The sequence below is a fragment of the Talpa occidentalis genome, unplaced genomic scaffold (genome assembly GCF_014898055.3).
Source record: "Talpa occidentalis isolate TD23 unplaced genomic scaffold, MPIMG_talOcc4v2.1 talOcc4.12, whole genome shotgun sequence".
Taxonomy (NCBI): domain Eukaryota; kingdom Metazoa; phylum Chordata; class Mammalia; order Eulipotyphla; family Talpidae; genus Talpa; species Talpa occidentalis.
In genome coordinates, this window is record NW_023601212.1 from 40,590,290 (window position 1) to 40,616,770 (window position 26,481).

Sequence of the window (26,481 nt, forward strand, 5' to 3'; positions counted from 1 at the left end):
AACCTGCTGCCCCACTGGGGAGGCCCCTCTTTTTTTTTAAGGAGGCCCCTCTTTTATTTTGCATTGAACTCCTGCTGCAGAGGCTGCAGATTGCTTCAGAGTGTGGTGCTTAACCCCTTGCGCCACCAGGGAGGTCCCTACCTTTTCTTCTATAACCAAGGAAATAGGCTTAGAAATGTTATCAAGCCTGTTGATGGTTTTCAGTTGTCAATTACAATTCAAACTTTTTTAAAAAAGATTTATTAAGGGCCTCCCTGGTGGTGCAAGGGGTTAAGTGAAGCTATCCACAGTCTCTGCAACACAAGTTCTTGTATGCATAAATAAATCTTTAAAAAAAAAGATTTATTTATGTATACAAGAACAGTGTACAGGCCAGAGGTGTGGGGGTTGAAAGGGTTCACCAGAGACAGAGTGGGGAGCAGAACAGATGGGTCTACTGAAATACACTGCTGAGAGGTGCAGTGCACAAGACAGGAGAGGTCTGCTTTGCCATGTGGGTTACCCCACGGGCCAGGGATGGAACTCCAAAGCACCTTTTTTCAGCTTTGGAGAATCAACTTTTCAAAATCCTTCCTTTGATGGCATCATGCTTCCCTTCCGTGTTCTGTAGCCCAATCCCACCTCTCGGAAATTCTCTTGGTGCCTTGGGTTGGTGTATCCAGGGAAAGGTTAGGAGACTGATATAGTCAATGCAAAGATGCCTTCAAAGCTAACATATTCCTTAAATATATTTGGGGTCATACTGGGATAGTGAACAAAGAGGTGGGGGGAGGAAGGAGCAGCAGAGAGCTGGACATCCAGTAATTAGAACAGCAGATTCATTCCAGAATGACTCTGTGCACCTCTTTCCATGACCAAATGCCTTTTTAAAAAAGATTTATTTATTTATTTTTTTAAGATTTATTTTTTATTTATTCAAGTGCTGGGGTACAGGTCAGATGCACGGGAGGGTGAGAGAATTCACCAGAGACAGAGCGGGGAACAGAACAGGCAGACTGATGAAATACACTGCTGAGGGAGCAGTGGGCACGACAGGTGAGGTCTACGCACCATGTGGGACCCTCGCAGGGGGCCGGGGATGGAACTGGCACTGCAGAGGCTGTGGGCAGCTTCGCAGCCCAGCACTCAACCGCTGCACCACGGTGGGAGGCACTTCATGAATTTTTAAAAAAGATTTATTTATTTATGCATACAAGAGCTGGGGTGTAGGCCAGAAGTGCAGAGAGGTGTGAGGATTAACCAGAGACAGAGTGGGGAGCAGACTAGGCGGCTCTTTTGAAATACATTGCTGAGGGGAGCAGCAGGGGAGACAGGAGAGGTCTGCTGAACCACGTGGGTCGGCTCGCAGGTGGAGGATTGAACTGGTGTTGCGGTGGCTGCCAGTAGCTTGATGGTTCTGAGACTTAACCCCTTGGGCCACCAGGGAGGCCCCTCACTACATGAAAATATACTTTAACATCAAAACAAGGTAATGAAACTCGTGGGTGTTAAACCGGGAACCCATGGGAACCATTTTGTGGCGGCATGACGTCACCGCTACCGAGCGTGGTGTCACGTGGCGGAAACCACATGACGGGTATACGTTCGGAGTGAGAAACCCTCTCCGGTTCCGCGGAGTAGAGTTTAGTTTGCGCATGCCTGGTCCGAGGGCGCGCCCGTGCGCATGCCTATGAAGGTCAAAGGGGGTGGGGAAATGAGCGAGGGTCACGTGCTCTGGTGGTCGGCGCGCGCACCACCTGCCCCGGAAGCGGTCGGAGCGCGGCACGACTGGGCGCTAAGATGGCGGCGGCGTGAGTTGCATGTTGTGTGAGGAACCCGGGGCCGCCGCGTCGCTCGGGCCTCGCCATGGCCGTCACCATCACGCTCAAAACGCTGCAGCAACAGACCTTCAAGATTCGCATGGAGCCTGACGAGACGGTGCGAGCCGGGCCGGAGCCCGCGGGCGGGAGTGACTGGTGCCGGGGTGGGTGGGGGCGGGGAGGTCGGAATCCCGACGGGAGGGGCGGGGAGGACTGCGCGGGCCGAGCCGGACTCAACTCCCCTCCCACCTGCCAGACTTTCCCAGACACCAGGCCGGTCCCCCGTCCAGTCTTCGGCGGCTCGGCGAATGCTCCGGGCAAGATCTGTGGGCAAGGCCCTAACTCCGGGGTGCCTGCCAGGTCCCGGCTCCAATGTCAGAGCTCTCGCGGCGCACGGGAGCCACAGGGTCAGATTCCCGATGGGGCCTCTCCGGGACGGGGGCTCCCGAGTGCCCAGCTTTGCAAGCGTTTTTTCGGCCCTTATTTAGCCGAAACTGGAAATAGTACCCGGAGATGTCGGATGGTACGGGCGACGATATTAATGGGCTGTCTGAGTTTCGGTGGTGTGTGTTTGTTGGCCATTTGTTCTTTACTAGTCGCCGAGCGTATCAATATAACCTTGCTAAGTTTACAAAACAGAATATTTCTTACTTGGGGACTTCGACGCTCCAGATTTTGCAGATGTTTTAAGGAACTTGGCACAATCACAAGCAGCAAAGTAATGGCGGAACCGGGATTCAGATTAGGTTCTGCTTCACGTGAGAGCCCAGAGTGTAAACCTGCAGACTTTTTAGCTAAACAGAGACGTAGGGCCTAACAAACACTTTGCTTTTCTATGCTCTGGGCACATTTTGCATAACTACCCCATGAGGGAGGGAAACACCAAAGTCCACTTTCTTTTTTTTTTAAGATTTATTTATTGGGGGCCTCCCCTGGTGGCGCAGCGGTTGAGCACTGGGTTGCGAGGCAGCCTCTGCAGCGCCAGTTCGATCCCCGGCCACCGGCGAGGGTCCCACCAAAAAAAAAAAAAAGATTTATTTATTGGGCCTCCGGGTGGCACAAGGGGTTAAGATGCAACCGATGAAGCTAGCCGCAGCCACTGCAGCACGATTTCGATCCCAGGCCAGGGAGCAACCCACGTGGCGCAGCAGACCTCCTAACAGGCCAGCTGCTCCCCTCAACAGTGTGTTTCTGTCATTCCGCCTGTTCTGTTTCCCACTCTGTCTGGTGAATCCTCTCACCCCCCACAACTTTGGCCTGTACCCCAGTTCCTGTATGTATGAAATCAGTATTTATTTATGCATACAAGAGCTGGAGTACAGGCCAGAGATTGGCGGGGAAGGTGTGTGTGAGAGGATTCACCAGAGTTGGGAGCAGAACTGACATATCCACTGAAATACACTGCTGAGGGTGTTGTAGAGCAACCCCGATACAAAACGGGGTGCCTTACTGTGGCTCCTCACTCGTGTGCTCACAAGGACTTATCAATGTTTTACTGCAGGCACACGCGAAAGGTTAATAAAAGGTTTATTTACAAGGGAAGGGAAATGAGGAAATGTACAGCTTAGGGAGAAAAGTGGGAGACAAAGTTTTAAATGAGTCCTACCTGATCCACCGATCAGGAATCCCAAAATGGTGCTCTGAGAGCTGGCTGCAAGCCAGGAGCTGTGTAACCAGGAGGCCAGCGACAGCAAACCCCCAAGGCCCACGTGTTTGGTTTTTATATCCAACCTGGCTGCCCAACTCCACCCTCAGGTCAGCCACCCTCCCTTTGGTGGTGATGGGATTTGTCTTTCCCAATGTCTTGATGGCTTAAGTCTGGAGTGGGGGTGGAGTCCACAAAGTCTGTATGGGATTAACTCAGGACATTATTTTCCCCTAACAAGGGGAGCAGCTGGAGACAGGAGATGTCTGCTGTGCCATGTGGGTGACCTTCCTGGCTGGGGTTCGAATTCGTGCTGCAGCGGCTAATGATAGCTTCTTAGTGTTGCGTCTTAACTCTTGTGCCGCCAGGGAGGCCACTTTTTGTTGAAAAGGAAACACTTGTTTTTTGACCAGCCCAACTGTTTAACTTCGGGCAAATTGCTTAACATCTCTGTGCCTTCTCCTTTAATACAAAGTGAGGCCAGTATCAAAGACATACTATTATGTGATTATACTGTGAGACTTTAAAAGTCTGCTGTATTTATAATAGTAACGTCAACTCAATGTGCTTTCACAGTAAAAACTGATCACTTAGTGGTGAAGGTCAACATGAATTGGGGGACCCATCTATTTCCCCTTTATTCTGTTTCTTCATAATTTACATAATCTGAAATAGGTGTATTTTCCCTTTCCTACCATAGTGTCATCTCCATGAGAGCAGGAACTTTTTTTTTTTTAAAGAATCATTTATTTATGCATACAAGAACTGGGGTACAGGCCAAAGGTGCGGGAGGGTGAGAGGATTCACCAGAGACAGAGTGGGGAACAGAACAGGGAGACTGACTGAAATACACTGCTGAGGGGAGCAGCGGATGAGACAGGAGAGGTCTGCCGCACCATGTGGGATTCTCCCTCGCTGGCCGGGGATTGAACCTGCACTGCGGAGGCTGTGGACAGCTTCACAGCTCTGCGCTCAACCACCTGCGCCACCAGGGGACGCCCGAGAGCAGGAATTTGTGTTAGAATTTTAGCTCTTTGTTGTGTTCTCAGTGCTTAAAACAATTTTATGGCTTGTAAGACACCTTGGTATATGTTAAGTAAATATGCTGTTGAACAGAATGATTGAAAAATTTCAAATATAGTTTGCTTGACTGTAAACTTAGTCTCTCTGCATCAAGACTCATAACCATACTAGAGGGGAAGTCAGAATCTTGGAGTTTGCAATGACTATCTGTACCCCTTCTTGCAGGTAAAGGTGCTAAAGGAGAAGATAGAAGCTGAGAAGGGTCGTGATGCTTTCCCTGTAGCTGGACAGAAACTCATCTATGCTGGCAAGATCCTGAGTGATGATGTCCCCATCAGGGACTATCGAATTGATGAAAAAAACTTCGTGGTTGTCATGGTGACCAAGGTGGGTGAAGTGTGCTGGTTGGGAGGGTGGATGGATTAGCTCAGGAGCTGGCAAATAGCCTGCCTGCCCAAGAGAGATTAGACATGAATAGGGTGGTGCTGAAACAGGGCAGGATGTTGGGACTAGATAGAAATACTGATGCCTGCTCCCTTTTTCTGGGTGTCACAGGCCAAAGCTAGCCCAGGCACCTCAGTAACCACAGAGGCCTCCCCCACTGCTGCCCTGGAGTCCTCCATCTCCTTCCCACCGGCCCCTGCCTCAGGCATGTCCCATCCCCTGCCCACCACCAGAGAAGACAAGAGCCCATCAGAGGAATCTGTCCCCACGACGTCTCCGGAGTCTGTGTCAGGGTAAGGCAGGGAGCAGCAGCTCCAGCTTGGGTCCTGTCCTCCCATCACTTTCCAGTGCCCACACATGTGGTCCCACACACCTGGGGGGAGGGCACGCCGCCAGAAGCCAGGGTCCGATTTCTCTCTCTTGAATTTGCAGCTCTGTTCCCTCTTCAGGTAGCAGCGGGCGAGAGGAAGACGCAGCCTCTACGCTAGGTGGGTGGGTGGTCCCCAGGGCAGAAGCAACTGAGTGCCCCAGCCATCAGCTGGGCTTTTTTGTGGGTGTGGGAGGGTCTGGGAGCTTACCTTTCTGCTCCCTGGTGACACAGGCCCACTGCTCCCTCCACAGTGACTGGCTCTGAGTATGAGACGATGCTGACGGAGATCATGTCTATGGGCTATGAGCGGGAGCGGGTCGTGGCTGCCCTGAGAGCCAGCTACAACAATCCTCACCGAGCCGTGGAGTATCTACTCACGGTGAGGTGGGGCAGCTGCCTCCTGGGGAGGCCTCAAGGGAGTATGTGGGCATTAAAACCCTGATGGGTGGTCAGGGAGGCAAAACCCACTCTCAACAATTTTGGGTAGTGGTATTAGCCAGGAAAGCCTTCCTGTAGGACATTGGACATGAGTCATGGGTGGGCCTGTGGAGGGTGGGACTGAGATCTCATCTGTCTCATTCTTGTGCTGAGCCTACAGGAGGGAGGCAATGGGAGGTCTGTACATTAGAACTAAATAGGACCCCTGACAGGGAATTCCTGGGAGTCCCGAGCCAGAACATGGTTCCGTGCAGGAGAGCCAGGTATCCGAACAGCCAGCCACGGAAGCAGGTGAGCGGATGGGAGGTACGCCTTTGGTCTGTCTGCTGTGAAGCCATCTGACTCCTCACTCTTGCATCTAGAAGCCCAGCGTGGTGTTTAACTGTACCTCTTACTCCCGCCAGCAGGAGAGAACCCCTTGGAGTTCCTGAGGGACCAGCCCCAGTTCCAGAACATGCGGCAGGTGATTCAGCAGAACCCAGCGCTGCTGCCTGCCCTGCTCCAGCAGCTGGGCCAGGAGAACCCTCAGCTTTTGCAGGTGCGGCCATGGGAGCAGGAGAGCCAGTATAGTCACCACTTCCTCTCTCTTTCGAGTACTGCAGCCCCAAAGAATGAGCTTGGGCCAGCATGGCACATAGGGGTTCCTCTGTATACAGAAAGTAGGACTCATGACAGCCTCTATGTGGTGTGGGCCCTGTTGCTGTGGCCCTCACAGAGGAAGATGCCAGAACCATGGAGCAGCCTGGTAGCTGGGGGAGTGTGTTCCTCTGGTCCCTAGGTCTTGCACCCAGCCTTCTGGATCTTGTGATTCTGGCTCCACATACAGTTGGTGCTTCACAAATGTCTGTGGGGTGGCATGGCAGTATCTTGGTCCAGTGGGCCCAAAGCCATCTAGAGCATTGGACTCAGCAAGGTAATGTCCTGCCCTTAGAAGGCTCCTCAGCACAGGGACAGTGGCTCTGGGTGTGGCAGGTGCTGTACCCATTCTATTTCTCCCCCAGTTTCTCAGTCTCTTGTGTTGGCTTCTCCTGCTTGCCTCCTCAGAATGTTGGAGGGCCCAGGACATGCACCTCTGCTCTTTATCTGCACTTATCCTCCTCACATATTACTTGGGCTTTCACCCTGGTGACTCCCAAAGTCACATAACCACCTCTGGTCTCTAGATTTATGCTCATCCCTGGCTCACTTGACATCTGCATGAAAGTGCTTTTGAGTCATCTAACACTTACGAACATACCCTCCTCCCAGCCAACCCTGTTTCTGCAAGAACTAGCCTGGGATTGTTTGAGCCCCACACCCTGGGTGCCTACTGGGGTGATCCCTCCCCTGTCCTGTCTGCTCTACTTCCAGAACATCTCCCAACACCCAGTCCTGCACTTAACCTCTCTGGCTGCCACCTGATCTCTTACCTGCTTTCCTGGCAGCCACTGCCAAAGGCCTTTGTTTCTGCATAGCCCCTGTGGTTCTTTCTCCCCAGGACAAAAGCTGTTCTGTCTTTCATGTGAAAATTGTTAAACAAACGAGTAAAGAGTTGTATCAGAAACCCCCAATCTGCAACACCTGCATGAATTAATCTCTTTCAGAGGTACACAGGTGGCTGCTCTTCCTATTTAACTTATATCACCGTGGTTTCTATCCTCCTCGAAGGCAGTAGAAGAAAGTGGTCTGGTTCCTGCCTTCCTCTGGTCTCATCTACTTCCTTCCCCTTCCCTTCCTTATTTACTGTTTCTGGGATTCACCTTTGCTGCTTGTTCTGCCTGAAGAAACCTGTTCTCCCTTATCCCACAAGTCACATGCCCATCCCCCTTCTGGCCCTTAGTGTCTCTCCCAGCCCAGGGTCTTCCCTGCTGGATGCCAGGCCTGGTCTTTATATTATAAACAGTTGTCCATTTGTTTGCTTGTTTATGGCCTAGTACATCAGCTCCAGCAGCACAGGGTTTGTGCTCCCCACACACTGCTTTATGACTTTTTGGCCAGAATAGGCACCCCCTAAATATTTGCTGAGTGAATGGAAAACCAAGGACTGGGAGGGGGAGAGGAGGTAATATGGGCTGTGGGTCATGTCCCTTCCCCTTCACCTCCTGCAGCAAATTAGCCGGCATCAGGAGCAGTTCATCCAGATGCTGAACGAGCCCCCAGGGGAGCTGGCAGACATCTCAGACGTGGAGGGGGAGGTGGGTGCCATAGGTGAGGATGCCCCGCAAATGAACTACATCCAGGTGACGCCACAGGAGAAGGAAGCAATAGAGAGGGTAAGAGACCTGGTTGATGGGTTCCCTGTTGGTGGGCAGGGCCCTTGCCCAGGGCTTATCCCTACCCATCTTCCCACAGTTGAAGGCCCTGGGCTTCCCAGAGAGCCTGGTGATCCAGGCCTACTTCGCTTGCGAAAAAAACGAGAACTTGGCTGCCAACTTTCTCCTGAGTCAGAACTTTGATGATGAGTGATGACTGGGAGACCCGGCCACCCGCAGCCCCCACCCTCACGCCCCTCCTCCAAAAAGTTTTATAAAAGAAAAAAATATATATATATATATTCATGTTTATTTAAGAAGTGGGAAAAAAAACAAAAACCTTAAAAAAAAAAAAAAACCCAACTTTCCACCCTCCTAAACTGGCCCCTGTTCCCATCTTGGCCTGAAAAGACCCTTGCCAGACATCTGTCCCCCATCCCCCACTCCAGCCCAGCCTTCTCCAAGGAGCTGGCAGAACTGAAGGTGACAGATGGGCCCCTTTTGGCCTCTGTCCCAGCTCCCTGCAGCCAGATGGAGAGGCGGCTGCCTGCTTCCCCATCCCCCGAAGAGCCCCTGAGACCTCTCCCCCACCCGCTTCCTGGGTGTGGGGAAGCTGGAGCCCCAAACTTTGATCTTCCATTGGAGTGGCCCAAATCTTTCCATCTGAAATGAATACTCAAGAGGTCCACGGCCCCTTCCCCAGTCTGGCCTTGGCCTACAACCTGCATCCCTTTGCTGGGGAGGAGGCCTGGTTTGTCCTGCCTGGGAAAGGGATAATGTTATGAGGCGGAGACCACCCCCACCCCGAACACAGAACTGTGTCTGATAAAGGTTTTGAAGTGAATAAAGTTTTAAAAGACAGTCCTGTGGTCTGTGCCTGCTGGGGCTTCCCACTCCTGGACTGGGGGCTACTTGGGCACAGGTGACTTGGGAATGCCAAGGAGGGCAGAGGGGTATGGCAGCCTTTGCAGATTGGGGCTCTCAGTGTCCTCCTCCCACAAAGCTGTCTTGTTCCCAGTGAGCCCCAGTTCAGCCTTGGAAGGAAGGAGTGTTCACCGTCCCCCACTATCATCACTACAGTCTGTTTTGGCTATATTTTTCCTCTGGTAATTGGCTAATTACTGGAGATTAATGTTGGTAAACAGAAGCCTCCTTCTCTGCCATCTGCTCCTCCATTATTTCCCCATTGCATCTCCTTTACTCTCTCTCTCTGAAGCCCCAGTTAGTCAGTGGGCTAGCATCCCTGAAGGAGAGGCAGGCACCAGGTGTTGGGGAAGGACCCAAGGAGGGGCACACACAATACAGAGCCCTCTGAGGTTGGGGATAACAGATTTTATTGGGAAAGGACACAGCTCAGGAGCTGGGTGCTGTGGAGACTGGGTCCTGGGCTGTACTGGCAGCCATTGCAGCAGCACGTGCCTCCTTCTTCTGTCTTTGTTTCTCCTCCTTGAGGCGCTTTCGCTCCTGCTTCTCCAGGTCCTGCAGCAGCTCTTGGAAGCGGGTGCTCCGTGGGTCCACGTGGTAGCCCAAGCGTTCCTGGGCCTCAGCTTGCAGACGGGCCCGCCGCTCCTTGTCTGCCTGTGCCTTCTCCCTGCGCTCCTGCTGTTGTCGCTGCCAGTTCGCAATCATCTGTGGCATCTTGGCCATTCGCTCTGCAATGAGCTGCTCCCTGCAGGGGGAAGTAGTGTGGGCAGTAAGAGAATAACCCCCAGCCAGGGCAGCGTCCATTTTTCCACACCCCACCTCTCCCAACTCCTCTGTGAAGAGAAATGGAAGGTTTATTATGACCTTTATACTTAGAAGTCCTTGACAAGAAAGAGGGGATGAACTAACTTGTATGTAACCCTGAGCACGAGCCAGTGCCAAGCCCCAGAAACTCTTGGAAGCAGACCCCAAGTCATCGTTACATTTCACTAAGCTGTCTACTGAGCCATCCAAGCGCTGTTCACCATTTGGGGCCACTCCCACAGCTCCTCCATTGTACAGAAATTGAGCACAGCTGATGCAGAGGGCCTAGGGTAGGAATGTGCTGTATGCTAAGCCTAGTTCTAGGCATAGGAGTGAAAGCAAGAAACGACTGGACCTTTTCCTCTAATTCTATGAGTTTGTAGAGGCTAATCACAGACCCACTTTAAGAACTAGAGAAATGAAGCTTGAGGAACTCAAGCTTCTGGGTAGGGTTATCTAGCTGGGATGGGACACAGACATATCACTACTTGGATAGCTGGACAAGTGACTGCCGTCCCTGCCTGTTTCCTCATCTCTAAAATGAAGGTATCCCCTCTTAGGAGTTGATGGGAGGACAAGAACATTAAGTTCCAGGAACACACAACCTGCTACCCCAACTTGCCTCCCTCAGGTGTTACCATCCAAATGTCCCTGGACTTTCTTCCCTCACATCTAATCCTTAAGATGTGCCTCCTATCCTTCATTCTGGAATGCTTCACCTCCCACTCTTCCCCAGTTACACTGACCTTAATTTAAGACATTTCTGCCTCAGGGCCTTTGCACGGCCTGTTTCTGCTACCAGGAGCTCCCCTCCATCCCCCCACCATGGCACGTCATCACTCAAGTCTGCTTAAGCATCAAGTCCTTAAGAGGCTCGGGTTCTCCCAAAAACGTTTGGCACGTACTCTTCATCTGTCTTTTATCTTCCTAATGGCTCTCTGTCACCATTTTTCACACCGTAGGTGCTTAACTTAATCCTGAGGTCTGTTTTGCGGCTAGGAGAGCATGCACGTAAATCCACAACAATGCAACCCATGTGATAAAAGCTCGAAGGAGTAAGCACCCCTAGAGCACAGTTCACACGGTAGACCGCCCGGGACGTGGGTCCTACCGCCTGCATGCACGCACCTGGCCTGACGCTTCTGCTCCTTTGCCAGCTGCTGTAGGCGCAGCGATTCCTGCATGGTCGCCAGGCTTGGGCACCATTCACGCTCCTCTTCCTCCAGCTCGCGCAGCTGTTCCCGCGACGGCCACAGGGACCCCGAGTCCACTCCCGAGGCGGCGCCGTGCCGCGCAAACTGTTTGGCCGTGTAGCGCGGCCCCAGTTGCCAACGCGGGGTCAGGGGGTCGTCTGGATCCGGCCACCAGGGCCCCGGCGAGCGGCGCGGGGGCGGGGGCGCTCTGTAGCCACGGGAGCAACGGCCGACTGTCGCCACCAGCCCTAACAGGCCGCGCACGGGCCGCCCGGGCGCCGCCATCTTGACCGTGCCGGGTCTTCGCGGGCGCGGGCTGGCCACGGCGCTGCCTGCGCGAGAGGTCCGGTGGGGCGGGGAGAGGGGTGTCCTTGCTGCCTCAGTTTGGGTAACGGCGAGTAGTATTTTTTTGCATTTTCAATATAATTTAAAATTTTACTTTAGCAGTTATTTATTAAAACTTTGAAAATTAAATTTATATTTTAAGTTATAATGTATTTTGACATTGAAATATACTTAAATATTTAAAGTATTTAAATATTTCAAAGTTAAATCAATCTACACATTCTATTTTAATTTAATATTTAGAAATGCTTTCAATGTTTGTAAAATAGCGCCTGCTTGGTGGTCTAGGGATTGGGTCTCAGCGCCATGACCTCCGTGCCTGAGTTCAGATCTCCGGCCAGGGAGCTAACCCACATGGCGCAGCAGACCTCCCCGCAACAGTGTATTTGTCAGTCCACCTGCTCTGTTCCCCACTCTGTCTCTGTGAATCCTCTCACGCTCCACACTTCTGGCCAACACCCCAGTTCTACGAGCAAAAAATTTAAAAAGAAATATATATAAATATATTTCAGTCAGTGTATTTCTGCTCCCCGCTCTGTCTCTGGTGAATCCTCTCACCACCCGCACTTCTGGCCTGTACACCAGTTCTTGTATGCATAAATAAATAAAATATTTTTAATTAAGAAAATAAAAAATGTAAATACTTACATTTTACTTTATATATTGTTCATAATATTTTATGCTTTTTAATTTGATTTCTAATATCTTAATTAAAAATTTCATTTTAAATAATTATCTGAAATTTGCCTGGATACTTATTTATTAATATTATTTTTTAGTCTTTTTAAAAAAAGATTTATTTATACAAAAACTGGGGTATAGTCAGAGGCTCGGGAGAGTGAGAGAATCCACCAGAGACAGAGCAGGGAGCAGACCAGGCAGATGGACCAAAGACACTGCTGAGGGGAGCAGTGGGCAAGACAGGAGAGGTCTGCTGCGCCTTGTGGGCTTCTCCCTGGCTGGCCTGGAATCAAACCTGTGCTGCAGAGGCTGTGGACAGCTTCACAGTGCGGCACTCAACCAGCTTCGCCACCAGGGAGGCCCTGGACACTTATTTTAAATAAAAATTATTTTAAAGTTATTTAAAATTGTATGTTATTTAAGATGTCTGTATATAAATTTTGTAGGTGCTTCATTACTTTATGCTTTTTAGATTTTTTTGTATTTTGAAATGTTTAAAATGCTTGATTTTATCCACAGCTAAGTGGTTCAATTGCTCTCAGACCTTATAGCACTGGAAAAATAAGGTATCTAATTTTCTTTTTGAGGCTATCTGTTACTGCAGATAACCCATCCTGAGCAAGCAGAAACCTCTAACCTTCAGTGGAGCCCCTGGGCTGACTAGAGCCAGAAGACTGCAAATGCAGATGAGAGGAGCTCCTGAGGTGGAAGATGGGAGCCCGCCAACAGAAATGTATAATTTTATTTATCTGAAAAGCCTCTTCATACTTTTTCATGCAATGAACTTCAACTAAGTCCACATTTCTTTGGCTTTAGCTTTCTCCTTAGCCAATAATTTTAACTCCTTTGTTTTCAAACCTAGTCCCTAAAACTTGTATAACCTCATCTCTTTTTTTTTTAATATTCATTTTATTTATTTATGCATTTAAGAGCTGGGGTGTAGGCCAGAGGTGCAGGAAGGGTGAAAGGATTCACCAGAGACAGAGTGGGGAACAGAACAGGTGGATTTACTGAAATACACTGCTGAGGGGAGCAGCAGGTGAGACAGGAGTGGTCTGCTGCGCCATGTAGGTAGCTCCCTGCCTGAATTGAACTGGAGCTGCAGTGGCTGCAGATAGCTTCATAGTGCTGCAACTTAACCCCTGTGCCACCGCCAGGGAGGCCCAACCTCATCTCTTTTCTAACCTAACCTGGGAGGCAGATTTGAGATTACCTCCTGGTGTTTGCCAATTGGATTTGCAATAAAGTTTCTTTTCTCCAAATCTGCTGTCTTGGTGTCAGCATCTATTCAGGTCCAGTAGTGAGTATAGTGCTTGGTAACCTGATCCTGGCGTAGAAATTAAACATTATTGTATAGAAGGATTTCGGCCTTTAAAAGGAAGGAAATTCTGACACACTACAATGTGGATGAAACTGAAAACATTATGCTGAGTGAAATAAGCCAGTCACAAAAGGACAGATAATTTATTTGAGATTCCTAGAGGAGTGAGATTCAGAGAGACAGAACATAACACGAAGGGTGCCAGGTACCACAAAGACTAAGAATAGTTACTGCTTATTAAGAACAGAGTTTCTGGGACTCCCTGGTGGTCTAGAGGTAAAGTGTCAGTGCTATCGCTAAGGCCTGAACGGGAAGATACCCACATATGCGCAGCAGACTTCTGTCTCACCTACTGCTTCCCTCAGCAGTGTATTTCAGTAAAAAAATCCTCCTGTTCTGCTCCCCACTCTGTCTCTAGTGAATCCTCTGACCCTCCACACCTCTGGCCTATATCACAGTTCTTCTACGAAAAATAAATCTAAAAAAAAAAAAAAAAAGGGCCTCCCTGGTGGCGCAGGGGTTAAAGACACAGTGCTATCAAGCTATCACCAAACACTGTGGCATGAGTTTGATCTCCGGCCAGGGAGCTGACCTACATGGCGCAGCAGACCTCTCCTGTCTCGCCGGCTGCTCCCCTCAGCAGTGTATTTCAATACATCTGCCTGTTTTGCTCCTCACTCTGTCTCTGGTAGATCCTCTCACCCCCCACAGCTCTGGCCTACACACAAGCTGTGTGCATATATAAATCTTAAAAAAAAAAATTTAATAGCTCTGACCCCCAACCCCCATGCAGTAAAAAAATACAGGTATGACTTTTGACTCTCCCCAAATACAACTACTGTTGACCAAGGAGCCTTACCAACAGCACAGTGGATGAGCACATGTTTTGTATATTATCTATATTATGTACTATATTTTACAATAAAATAAACTAGAGAAAGCTCTAGTGGTAGGGTCATGTCAGAGGCAGGACTGACAGAAAAGCACTTTCTGTGCTTTCCCAGGCCACTCCCTCCTGATGAAGGCAATGGCTACAAAATTCCTGCACCCAATCATCCTTGGACCACCCCCTTGGGCAAGGACACCGTGTGCCAGAGGATCATCCAGAACTTTTGTTTCCACCATCTCTCCAGCAGCCACTTGCGAAGGTCAACATAGAAATTGGTAATATGGCAAAGCAGAAATAGAGAAAGATGTTTCAGTTCCAGATCATATAATCACACATCTAATCATATCAGAGGTGGACATTTGGCATGATCAGCATCAGCTTCCTGATGGTTTTCCTAGGACATTAGTTCAAGCTGAAGTCCTGGACAAAATCTATGATGTGGATTTGGAAACACTCAAAGATTGTCCCAGTTGATGCTGAATTCACCCTCATAGTGGAAGGGTATACAATCTCAGTTTCTGTTCCTGTGTGCATGGATTGATGGCATCGTGGAGGAATCATTAAACCAGCAGGAGGATGATAAACCTGAAGCAGTTGCTACCAGGTTAAGACAGTACAAAGATGTGGCAAAGTCAGTCATTGAATTCATTAAGAACTGAGGAATGCTCCCCCAATTTGGGAGGATGGAGCCAGCAAAATCTGGCCCTATGTTTACATGATTCTCTAGGAAAAGAGCACACCCATTGAGTCCAATGAAGGTTAGCATCTGCTCAGTGAAAGAACCAGGATGATGTCATTCATTTGATTGTATGTATAGTGTGCCGTGTTCCAATTAGAAGCTAGCTGAGATAGCTTGCAGTGTCTTTTCTAGTTTTAATGGGCAACTGATAAGAAAACTAATAAGTATAAAGAGGCTTTCCTCACCTTTCCAAAAGAAGAGTCACCTACACCTGTTTAAGATGTCTCTGCACAGGTCTCAAGCACCCCCACAGGAAAGCAAGCATGAAATGGATTTCAAACAGTGTGTAGCCCAAACTCCAGCTGAGTTTATATATATATATATATATATTTTTTTTTTTTTTTAAAGACCAGGTTTATTAGGGAAAGGGACAGAAGAATATAGGACATTTGCACAGACACAAGCCGGCAGAAAGAGCTGCCCCGAAAGGGACAGGTGTGCTGAGAGAGGCCTGCATGGTTGCAGGCAGGTGGCCTTGAGGAGAGCGGCCTCCACTGAGGGAGGTCAGTGAAGAGAAGTCCCTGCAGATACAGGTCACAGACAGGCAGGAAGGCTGCTGCCCTGCAGAGGGAGAGAATTGGTGAAAAGAAGCACCTTCATAGTCACAGGTGGGCAGTGAGAGTGCTGCTCCAGCTGAGTTTTAACTGTTATGTTGTTGCCATGCTAGCCTTTTTATGTGTGATGGTGGTGGACTCTGGTTCTCCCTATCCCCAAAAGCTGCTGACCCTCAGCACCAGCCAGCCTGTCTCAGGTTCTCTGATTGTGACCCCTTGGTGACAGTGAGATTAATGGCAGTTGCTCTCAGTGGTCACTTCTCTGGCCTTGAGTGGTTGTGTCCACAATTCATATTTTTGTTAGGAGTGACAGCTTCTTTGTATCCATGTTACAGAGAATCTCCCCTTTTGAATCTTGCATGCTCATATTTATTGCAGCACTCCATGCAATAACCAAGCTGTGGAAACAACCTAAATGCCCCCAAACAGGTGAGTAGATCAAGAAGATGTGGTAAATATATACACTATGGAATATCATTCAGTGATCAAGAAACTCATGCTATTTGGGGCAGCATGGATGGAACTGGAAGGGATTATGCTAAATAAGCCAGAAGGAGAAAGATAAATACAGGGTGGTGTCACTTATTTGTGGAATGCAAAGAAACCAAATAAAGGGTCAAAGACAAACTTTATGACCATCCATTGAAAACTGACCATAGATCTGAGGCATGCAGAGGGAGAGGGAGGGGCAAGCACAGAGGGAGGACTATGGAAGCTTCAGTGCTCAGTGTTTGGTATGCTGGGGTGACTATGCCTGAGGGGAAAATCCTAAATTCCCAAACACTGAAAAGGATGTAAACCAATGATACTTCCATTAAAAACATTTTTTAAAAAATTTCTATTTTTGACATTCTGGAATGAAAGAATTTGGTATCTACTATTTTTATTAGACTGATTTTTTTTTTACATCTGTTTTCCCCTTCTTATGCTATTAAGTAATATGAATAGTTACTATGGAAAGGACCTGAAAGCTGAGGAATGATAGTGAATCCCTTCATGCACCAGGAACTGAACTCTGTGGAGGGTCTCACTTTTTTTTTTTTTTAAGATTTTATTTTTATTTATTCATACAAGCACTGGGTACAGTCAGAAGCATGGGAGGGTGAGAGAATTCACCAGAGCCAGAGCAGGGAGCAGAACAGGCAGGTCGAGGAAGCACACTGCTGATGGGAGCAGCAGGCAGTAGGAGAGGTCTGCATGCTGTGTGGGACCCTCCTCCAGTGGCCGGGGAGCAGCCGGGGATTGAACCGGCGCTGCAGGGGCTGCAGGCAGCTTCGCAACCCAGCGCTCAACCACTGCACCACTGGAGAGGCCCTCACTTTTTCTTTTAAGATTTTTTTATTATTTATTTATACATACAAGAACCAGGGTACAGGCCAGATGTGCAGGAGGGTGAGAGGATTCACCAGAGACAGAGCAGGGAACAGAACAGGCAGACTGACCGAAACACACTGCTGAGAGGAGCAGCGGTCAAGACAGGAGAGGTCTGCTGCACTATGTGGGCATCTCACTGCCAGCCAGGATCGAACCTGCACTGCAGAGGCTGCAGACAGCTCCACAGCACTGCACTCAACCACCTGCACCACCAGAGAGGCCCTGGAGGATCTCATTTTAACTGGTGGCCTGGCTCTCACGATTCATTATTTTTTTTTTAAGATTTATTTATTTATACAAGAACTGGGGTACAGGTCAGAGGTGCGGGAGGGTGAGAGGATTCACCAGAGAGAGTGGAGAGCAGAACAGGCAGACAGACCAAAGACACTGCTGAGGGGAGCAGCAGGTGAAGCAGGAGAGGTCTGTTGCACCATGTGGGTAGCTCCCTGGCTGGCCAGGAATCAAACCTGTGCTTCAGAGGCTGCGGACAGCTTCACAGTGCAGCGCTCAACCCGCTGCACCACCAGGGAAGCCCATGATTCACTTATTTTTTTATGGAAAAATTAAATCGCCAAAGTCTTTTGCTGATTTTCAAAAAATGGGAAATTGGGCCTTCCTGGTGATGCAGGGGTTAAGTATCAGGGCTATCAAGCTATCACCAGCCACTGCAGCATGAGTTCAATCACCAGCCAGGAGCTAACCCTTATGGTACTGCAGCCCTCTCCTGTCTCATCTGTTGTTCTTCTTAGCAGTATATTTCAGTAGATCTGCCTGTTCTGTTCCCTACTCTGTCTCTGGTGAATCCTCTTACCTCCCACACCTCTGGCCTGTACCCCAACAACTGTATCCCAACAAAAACTGTACCCCAGTTGTTGTATGCATAAATAAATAAAATAAATCTTTGATTTAAAAAATGGGAAATTGCAGGTTTTTTTTTTTTTTTTTTTGCAATTTCCCATTTTTTAAATCAAAGATTTATTTTGGGCCTCCCCGGTGGCTCAGTGGTTGAGCGCTGGGTTGCGAAGCTGCCTGCAGCTTCTGCAGTGCCAGTTCGATCCCTGGCTGTTCCCTGGCCACCAGAGGAGGGTCCCACATGGTGCGCAGACCTCTCCTGCCGCCCGCTGCTCCCCTCAGCAGTGTACTTCGGTCCTTCTGCCTGCTCTGCTCCCCGCTCTGGCTCTGGTGAATTCTCTCACCCTCCCGCACTTCTGACTGTACCCAGTGCTTGCATAAATAAATAAATCTTTTAAAAATAAAAAATAAATAAATAAAAATAAAAAATGGGAAATTTCCACCTCCATAAATGTTAAAAGATCATATCTTATACATAGAAATAATAAGACAGTATGGAATTATTGGACTAAAAGAATAGTTCAGGTTTTTTTTTAAAGATTTATTTATTTATGCATACAACAACTGGGTTACAGGCCAGAGGTATGGGGGAGGGGGCTGAGAAGATTCACCACGGACAGAGTGGGGAAAAGAATAGGCAGATTGACTGAAACTCACTGCTGAGGGGAGCAGCAGGCAAGACAGGAGAGGTCTGCTGCGCCATGTGGGATTGAACTTATGCTGCAGTGGCTGTGGATAGCTTCATAGTCCTGCACCTTAATCCCTTGTGCCACCAGAGAGGCCCAGAATAGTTTAGCTTTTCACTCAAGACAAAAAATTCCATTTTGAAAATGTTGCTAAATATTGATGCTGACAGTATTTTTCTTCTGTGAGTGATCCAAGCAAATTATAAATAGTTGGTAAAGGGGATGGAGGATTGGGGTTGAGAGAAATGCTATACTAACTGTGCCTAGTCTGAGTATGACAGCTTTACTATTACAGGAAAACAAAATCTTGAATTTGTTTTTCTATTTCAAAGATGCTTTCTATACAGTGACCACTAAGTCTTAAATTTTAGATACTGGGGCCTCCCTGGTGGCGCAAGGGGTTAAATCACAGCACTATGCGGCCCAGCCACTGCAGCACGAGTTTGATCCCTGGCCAGGGAGGTGACCCACATGGCACAGCAGACCTCTCCTGTCTTGCCTGCTGCTCCCCTCAGCAGTGAATTTCAGTCAATCTGCCCATTCTGTTCCCCGCTCTGTCTGTGGTGAATTCTCTCACCCCCCACACCTCTGGCCTGTACCCCAGTTATTGTATGCATAAATAAACAAATCTTTAAAAAAATTTAGATACTATTTTGTGGTTTCTTGTACTGTAATATTAATAAACTATATGCTAAAAAAATAAAAGCATAAGGGAAATACATTTATGGTTCTATGCTGTATTTATCAACATCATAAGTTTATGTTGTCTGTTTGTAAGAAAATCTGTATATCAGTTGACCCATGCAGTTCAAATCTGTATTGTTCAAGGGTCAACTCTAAATCTCTATTTTAAAATACCATAAATAAATAGTACCATGTATTAGTATTAGTTTGTATTAGTTTGCAACTTACTTTTCTCCTTCAAACTCATGCTTTCCAGATGTTTTCATGTAGATCCCTATAGATTTATTGCACATGCTTTGTAGTTGTGTCTTTCGCAGTATGAATCAAGTGGCCATTATTGACCTAGGAACTCAGTCAACCAGCATTTATTTATTTTCAGGTTTACAATTAAGGAAGGAATGAGTCACTTTTAAGGAAGGAATGATAACTTTTTTCAACTTACTTTAATTAAAAAGCCATTTAAAAACTGTGACAAAATACATGTAAAAATTTTAATCTTGGGCCTCCCTGCTGGTGCAAGGGGTTCAGCACAGCACTGTCAAGCTATCCACAGCCTCTGCAGCACGAGTTTGATCCCCGGGCAGCCAGGGAGCTACCCACATAGCACAGCAGACCTCTCCTGTCTTGCCCTCTGCTCCCCTCAGCAGAGTACTTCAGTCAGTCTGCCTGTTCTGTTCCCCACTCTGTCTCAGGTGAATCCTCTCACCCCCTGCACTTGTGGCCTGTACCCCAGTTTTTGTATGCATAAATAAATAAATCTTTAAAAAATAAAATAAAATAAAAATTATAGTCTTATAAATAACTGGGACTACATCAAACTAAAAAGCTTTTGTATAGCAAAAGAGACAATAACTAACTGATCGGGAGAAAATATTTGCACTCCAAAAAACTGATAAGGGACTGATATCAAAGATCTACAAAAAGCTTACACAACTCAACAAAAACAAACCAAAGAACCCAGTCAAAAAAAGGGCAGAAGATCTAAAAAGACATTTCTCCAAAGAGGAACTGCAAATGGCCAACAGATACATGAAAAAAAAGCTCAACATCACTTATAACCAGGGAAATGCAAATCAAAACCAAAATGAGATACCATATGAAAAAAAACTGACAACAAATGCTGCTAAGGATGTGGAGAAAAAGGAACCCTCTTACACTGTTGGTGGCAATGCAATCTGGTCCAACCACTATGGAAAGCTGTGTGGAGAACCCTCAAACTACTAATAATGGATCTACCATATGATCCAGCAATTCCACTCCTAGGAATCTACCCAAAGGACACAAAAACAAATGCAAAAGGATACCTGCATTCCTACGTTTATTGCAGAACTATTTACAATAGCTAAGATATGGAAACAACCTAAATGCTAAAAACAGGTGACAGGATCAAGAAGATGTGGTATATAGTCAGAATGGACTACTATTCAGCAATCAAAAAAAGATAAACTCGGGCCTCCCTGGTGGCACAAGGGGTTAAGCATAGCACTATGAAGCAATCCTCAGCCTCTGCAGCACGAGTTCAATCCCTGGCTGGCCAGGGAGCAACCCACATGGCACAGCAGACATCTCCTGTCTTGTGCCCTGCTGCTCCCCTCAGCAGTGTACCTCAGTTGATCTGCCTGTTTTGTTTCCCAGTCTGTCTCTGGTGAAACCTCTCACCCCCTGCACCTCTAGCCTGTACCCCCAGCTCTTGTATGCATAAATAAATAAATCTTTTTTTTTTTTTTTTTAAGATAGATTCATGCCGGGCCTCCCTGGTGGCGCAGCGGTTGAGCGCTGGGTTGCGAAGCTGCCCGCAGCCTCTACAGCACCAGTTCGATCCCTGGCTGCTCCCCGGCCACCAGAGGAGGGTCCCGCATGGCGCGCAGACCTCTCCTGCCGCACGCTGCTCCCCTCAGCAGTGTACTTCAGTCCTTCTGCCTGCTCTGCTCCCCGCTCTGGCTCTGGTGAATTCTCTCACCTTCCCGCGCTTCTGACTGTACCCAGTGCTTGTATGTATGTATGTATGTATCAATCAATCAATCAATCAATCAATCTTTAAAAAAAATAGATTCGTGCCATTCGAAGCAACATGGATGGAGCTGGAAGGGATTATGTGATACAAGTGAAACAAGTGAAAAGGAAAAAGAAAAATATTGCATGGACTATAGGGAAACTGAACAAAGGGTCAGAAAAAAGAGAAAACTTGCAGGCAAATTATAGATCTGAGGCATACAGTTTGCGGGGAAGAATAGGAGTCAGAACAGGGGAGGGAAGAGCAGTTGGGACTGTGGTGACAGTTCACAGGTGATGTGGTGGTGAGAGATTTATGGAACTACACCTGAGGGGAGAAATCAAATATTGTATAAAACGAACAATGATGTAAGAAAATTAATTTTTTATATTTTTATTTTATTTATTTGTTTGTTTGTTTGTTTGTTTACACATGCACTGGGTACAGTCAGAAGCGCGGGAAGGTGAGAGAATTCACCAGAGCCAGAGCGGAGAGCAGAGCAGGCAGAAGGACTGAAGTACACTGCTGAGGGGAGCAGCGTGCGGCAGGAGAGGTCTGCGCGCCATGTGGGACCCTCCTCCAGTGGCCGGGGAGCAGCCTGGGATCGAACCAGCACCCCAGAGGCCGCGGGCAGCTTCGCAACCCAGCGCTCAACCGCTGAGCCACAGGGGAGGCCCTATATATATTTTTATTTTAAAAAAAATATTTATGCATACAAGAACTGGGGTACAGACCAGATGGGCCTCCCTGGTGGTGCAAGGGGTGAAGATGCAACTTATGAAGCTATCCGCAGCCACTGCAGCATGAGTTTGATCTCTGGCCAGGGAGCTACCCACATGGGGCAGCAGACTTCTCCTGTCTCACCCACTGCTCCCAGTGTATTTCAGCAGTGTATTTCAGTCGATCTGCCTGTTCTGTTTTCCTCTGTTTCTGGTGAATCCTCTCACCCCTCTCACCTCTGGCCTGTACCCCAGTTCTTGTATGCATAAATAAATAAATCTTTAAAAAAAAGAACTGGGGCACAAGCCAGAGGTGTGGGGGGTAAGAGGATTCACCAGCAACAGAGTGGGGAACAGAACAGGCGGATCAACTGAAATACACTGCTGAGGGGAGGAGCGGGCGAGCCAGGAGAGGTCTGCTGCATCATGTGGGTAGCTCCCTGGCCGGGGACTGAACTCGTGCCACAGTGGCTGTGGACAGCTTCATAGCCTGTGTTTAAACCCTTGCGCCACTAGGGAGCCCCGAAAATTATTTTTTTTAAAGTATCCTCTTATTTATTTATTTGTTATTTTTTAAAGATTTATTTATTTATACAAGCACTGGGTACAGTCAGAAGCATGGGAGGGTGAGAGAATTCACCAGAGCGGGGAACAGAACAGGCAGAGTAACGAAATACACTGCTGAGGGGAGCAGCAGGCTTGGCAGGAGAGGTCTGCGCGCCACGTGGGAACCTCGCCGGCTGCCGGGGATCTAACCAGCGCTGCAGAGGCTGCGGGCAGCTTTGCAGGCCAGCACTCAACCGCTGCGCCACCGGGGAGGCCCTATTTTTATTTTTTAAAGATCCTCCTGTTTCTTTCTTTTATTATTATTATTATTATTATTATTATCATTTTAAGATTTATTTATTCATGCATACAAGAACCAGGGTACAGGCCAGATGCGCGGGAGGGTGAGAGGATTCACCAGAGACAGAGCAGGGAACAGAACAGGCAGAGTGACTGAAATGCACCACAGAGGGGAGAAGCGGGAGAGACAGGAGAGGTCTGCTCGCCATGTGGGTTGCTCCCAGGCCGGCCGGGATCAAACCCACGCTGCAGAGGCTGGCGCTCAACCACCTGCGCCACCAGGGGAGGCCCTTAATTTTTTTTTTTTATATAAGAACTGGGGTACAGGTCAGAGGAGTGGGAGGGTGAGAGAATTCACCAGAGACAGAGCAGGGAGCAGAACAGGCAGATGACCGAAAACATTGCTGAGGGGAGCAGTGGGCAAGACGGGGAAGTCAGCCGCGCCATGTGGGAATCTCCCTGGCCCGCTGCAAATCGAGCCTGCGATGCAGAGGCTGCTGCCAGCTTCACAGTGCTGCACTCAACCCGCTGTGCCACCGCCAAACCTGCGCTACAGAGGCTGCGGACAGCTTGGCAGTGCGGCACTCAACCGCCTGTGCCACCAAGGAGGCCCTCCTCTTAATTACTTTTTTTTTTTTTTAATAGAGGCATGTTTTATTTATTTATTTATTTGTTTGTTCATTTTGTTTATACATGCACTGGGTACAGTCAGAAGCGCGGGAGGGCGAGAGAATTCACCAGAGCCAGAGCGGGGAGCAGAGCAGGCAGAAGGACCGAAGTACACTGCTGAGGGGAGCAGCGGGCGGCAGGAGAGGTCTGCGCGCCATGTGGGACCCTCCTCTGGTGGCCGGGGAGCAGCCAGGGATGGAACCGGCGCCGCAGAGGCCGCGGACAGCTTCGCAACCCAGCACTCAACCGCTGCGCCACCGGGGAGGCCCCTCTTAATTACTTTTAAGAGTAGTACTCAGTGGCATTAAATACATTTATGTTGTTATGCAACCATCATCAACATCCATCTCCAGAACTTTGTCACCTTGCAAAACTAAAACTCTGTTCCCATAAAATTCTCACTCCCCAAGTCTCCTCAGCCAGCCCCCTGGCACCCACTACTTTATTTTCTGTCTCTTTGAATTCCACTCCTCTAGGGACCTCAAATAAGTGGAATCATATAACATGAATGACATGAATGACTTATTTCATTGAGCACAACATCTTCAAATTTCATCCATAATGTAGTATGTATCAGAATTTTCTTCCTTTTTTTAATATAGTATTTTTTAAGATTTATTTATGCATACAAGAGCTGGGGTACAGGCCAGAGGTGTGGGGGTTGAGAGGATTCACCAGAGACAGAGTGGGGAACAGAACAGACAGATTGACAGAAGTACACTGCTGAGGGGAGCAGTGGGTGACACAGGAGAGGTCTGCTATGCCATGTGGGTAGCTCCCTGGCTGGGGATTGAACTCACGCTGCAGAGGCTTCGGACAGCTCCATAGGTTGCGTCTTCACCCCTTGTGCCACCAGGGAGACCCCAGAATTTTCTTCCTTTTTAAGATAGAATTATATTCATTGTATGACCAGACCAAATTTTGTGTCCACTAATGGACAATTGGCTTACTTCTACCTTTTTTGGGGGGTGGGGGCAATTGCAAATAATCCTGCTATGAACATGGGTGTACAGTGGTTATTTTTTTAAAGATTTATTTATTTATGCATACAAGAGCTGGGGTGTAGGCCAGAGGCCTCTCACTAGAGGGTGGGAGGATTCACCAGAGACAGTGTGGGGAGCAGAACAGGCAGATGTACTGAAATACACTGCTGAGGGGAGCAGAGGGTGGGGCACCATATAGTCAGCAACCTGACTGGGGAATGGGACTCATGCTTCAGTTACTATGTATAGCTTCATAATGCTGATACTTAGCCTCTTGCACCACCAGGGAGGCACAGTGCAAGGCATTTTTATGACTGAATCTCAGAAGAAACATGGTATCATTTTTGCTGATCCTATTGGTCAAGTTATCTAGGCTCAAGGGCCTGAGGGCACAGAGACCTTGCCACTTGATCAATTTTGTCAGGGTCACATGCTACCTACAAAGATAGTAGGTAGCACATACAGGGTAGCATTAAAGTCTAGTTGGAAAGTATAATCTGTTACCTTTGGTTTATAGTATAAAATGTATTTCTTTTTTTTTTTTTAAAGATTTATTTTTATTTATTTATATAAGAACCGGGATACAGACCAGATATGCAGAAGGGTGAGAGGATTCACCAGAGACAAAGTGGGGAACAGATCAGGCAGATTGACGAAATACACTGCTGAGGGGAGCAGCGGGATAGATAGGAGAGGTCTGCTGTGCCATGTGGGACCCTTGCCCGCCGGCCAGGGATCGAACCGGCGCTGCAGAGGCTGTGGACAGCTTCACAGTACGGCACTCAACCGCCTGTGCCACCAGGGGAAGCCCCCCAATTTTTTTTTTAAGATTTATTTATTTATTTGTGCAAGCACTGGGTACAGTCAGAAGTGCGGGAGGGTGAGAGAATTCACCAGAGCCAGAGCGGGGAACAGAACAGGCAGACTGACAAAATGCACTGCTGAGGGGAGCAGCGGGCGCAGCAGGAGAGGTCTGTCGCGCCATGTGGGACCCTCGCCTGTGGCCAGGGATTGAACCGGCGCTGCAGAGGTTGGAGGCAGCTTCACAGCCCAGCACTCAACTGCTGCGCCACCAGGGAGGCCCTATGGTTAAATTTTTAACAAATAAATCTGTTGCATATTAGCCATGATATGAATAAACTGTAATTATTCATCAGGCTGTTCTGGTGGACAATTCAGTTTTTTCCAAATTTCTTGATTCCAGAAAGACATTGTAGTGAGTGTCCCTGTCTGTGTCCCCACATGGGCATGGGAAGTTTCCCTGAGCACATAATAAAAACAAAAACTCAAGGGCCTCCCCGGTGGCGCAGCGGTTGAGCGCTGGGTTGCGAAGCTGCCCGCAGTCTCTGTGGCGCCGGTTCGATCCCCGGCTGCTCCCCGGCCACCGGAGGAGGGTCCCACATGGCGCGCAGACCTCTCCTGCCGCCCGCTGCTCCCCTCAGCAGTGTACTTCGGTCCTTCTGCCTGCTCTGCTCCCCGCTCTGGCTCTGGTGAATTCTCTCACCCTCCCGCGCTTCTGACTGTACCCAGTGCATGTGCAAACGAACAAATAAATAAATAAATAAAATACATGCCTCTTTATTAAAAAAAAAAAAAAAAATTAAAAAAAAAAAACAAAAACAAAAACTCAAGCCTTTTTAGGGTTTGCCAAAGGATAGATGACCAGGATGACTGAGGTTCAGTGAATGAAAGAAATTGAAGGAGGTGATGAAGTGAAGGATGTTAGGTAGGAAACTCCCATGCAGGCCTTAGAGGTCATGGTGAGTGGTTTTGATTTTATTCCAAACGCAATGGGGAGCTATGTGAGGTCTTTGAGCTGTATCCTATTGGTGAATGATTTATAATTCTCCTGTGACTGCTGAGCAAGAAAGCAAGAAAGATTTTGAATTGGTCAACATGTAGAAGCAGGAAGACGATTAGGAGGTAGAAGGGGCCATGTGGTCCTGACCTTTGCATTACTTCTGCTGTTAACTTCCACCACCTGCGTTATGCCATGACCCTTGCTCTACCTTTGCTGTTACCATGTCTTTAGAACATTCTCCCCAGTATCTTTTTTTTTTTTTTTTTTTTTTTTTTTATAAATTTTATTGTTATATTCCCCATACAATTGCCGCCCCCCATTCTGACCCCAATCCCTCCCCTCCCGCCCCCGCCCCCTAAAAGTGTCTCTGGTTCATAGTTTTTGTTGATTTTGATTTTCACTTTCTTATAGTTTTTCATTTTCCTGGTCCATTATTTAAGTTTTCTAGATTCCTGCTATGAGTGAGACCATCCG

The 26,481-nt window shown here is 48.1% G+C and overlaps 2 protein-coding genes and 1 pseudogene across 3 annotated transcripts; 2 read left to right on the top strand and 1 right to left on the bottom strand.

The window, feature by feature from the left end:
• Nucleotides 1–1,747: 1,747 nt before the first annotated feature.
• RAD23A (RAD23 homolog A, nucleotide excision repair protein) lies at nt 1,748–10,968 on the top strand. 2 transcript variants are annotated; one of them, XM_037505937.2, is made up of 9 exons: nt 1,748–1,917; nt 4,693–4,854; nt 5,023–5,204; nt 5,344–5,399; nt 5,533–5,660; nt 5,932–6,010; nt 6,124–6,257; nt 7,807–7,971; nt 8,051–10,968. In XM_037505937.2, the coding sequence occupies exons 1-9, from the start codon at nt 1,846–1,848 to the stop codon at nt 8,162–8,164; spliced, it is 1,092 nt and encodes a 363-aa protein (XP_037361834.1). In that variant the 5' UTR covers nt 1,748–1,845; the 3' UTR covers nt 8,165–10,968. The 2 variants fall into 2 exon arrangements, with proteins under 2 accessions (XP_037361834.1, XP_037361835.1); XM_037505938.2 differs by having other exon boundaries at nt 6,127–6,257.
• On the bottom strand, nt 9,233–11,156 carry GADD45GIP1 (GADD45G interacting protein 1). The gene is made up of 2 exons (XM_037505939.1): nt 10,807–11,156; nt 9,233–9,619 (listed from the first exon to the last, which is right to left on the bottom strand). Exons 1-2 carry the CDS (start codon nt 11,154–11,156, stop codon nt 9,304–9,306), a joined length of 666 nt encoding a protein of 221 aa, XP_037361836.1. The 3' UTR covers nt 9,233–9,303.
• Nucleotides 11,157–11,214: 58 nt separating this feature from the next.
• On the top strand, nt 11,215–16,289 carry LOC119240002 (adenylate kinase 4, mitochondrial-like; annotated as a pseudogene).
• The last annotated feature ends 10,192 nt before the right edge of the window (nt 16,290–26,481 follow it).

Excerpts from the sequence above, each read along its gene's own strand:
- GADD45GIP1 (XM_037505939.1), bottom strand. The coding sequence starts at position 11,156 with ATGGCGGCGCCCGGGCGGCCCGTGCGCGGCCTGTTAGGGCTGGTGGCG. Across the intron at positions 9,620-10,806 it reads GAGCAGAAGCGTCAGGCCAG|GGAGCAGCTCATTGCAGAGC; the intron begins GTGCGTGCATGC and ends TTCCCCCTGCAG.
- RAD23A (XM_037505937.2), top strand. The coding sequence starts at position 1,846 with ATGGCCGTCACCATCACGCTCAAAACGCTGCAGCAACAGACCTTCAAG. Across the intron at positions 5,400-5,532 it reads AGACGCAGCCTCTACGCTAG|TGACTGGCTCTGAGTATGAG; the intron begins GTGGGTGGGTGG and ends CTCCCTCCACAG. Across the intron at positions 7,972-8,050 it reads AGAAGGAAGCAATAGAGAGG|TTGAAGGCCCTGGGCTTCCC; the intron begins GTAAGAGACCTG and ends ATCTTCCCACAG.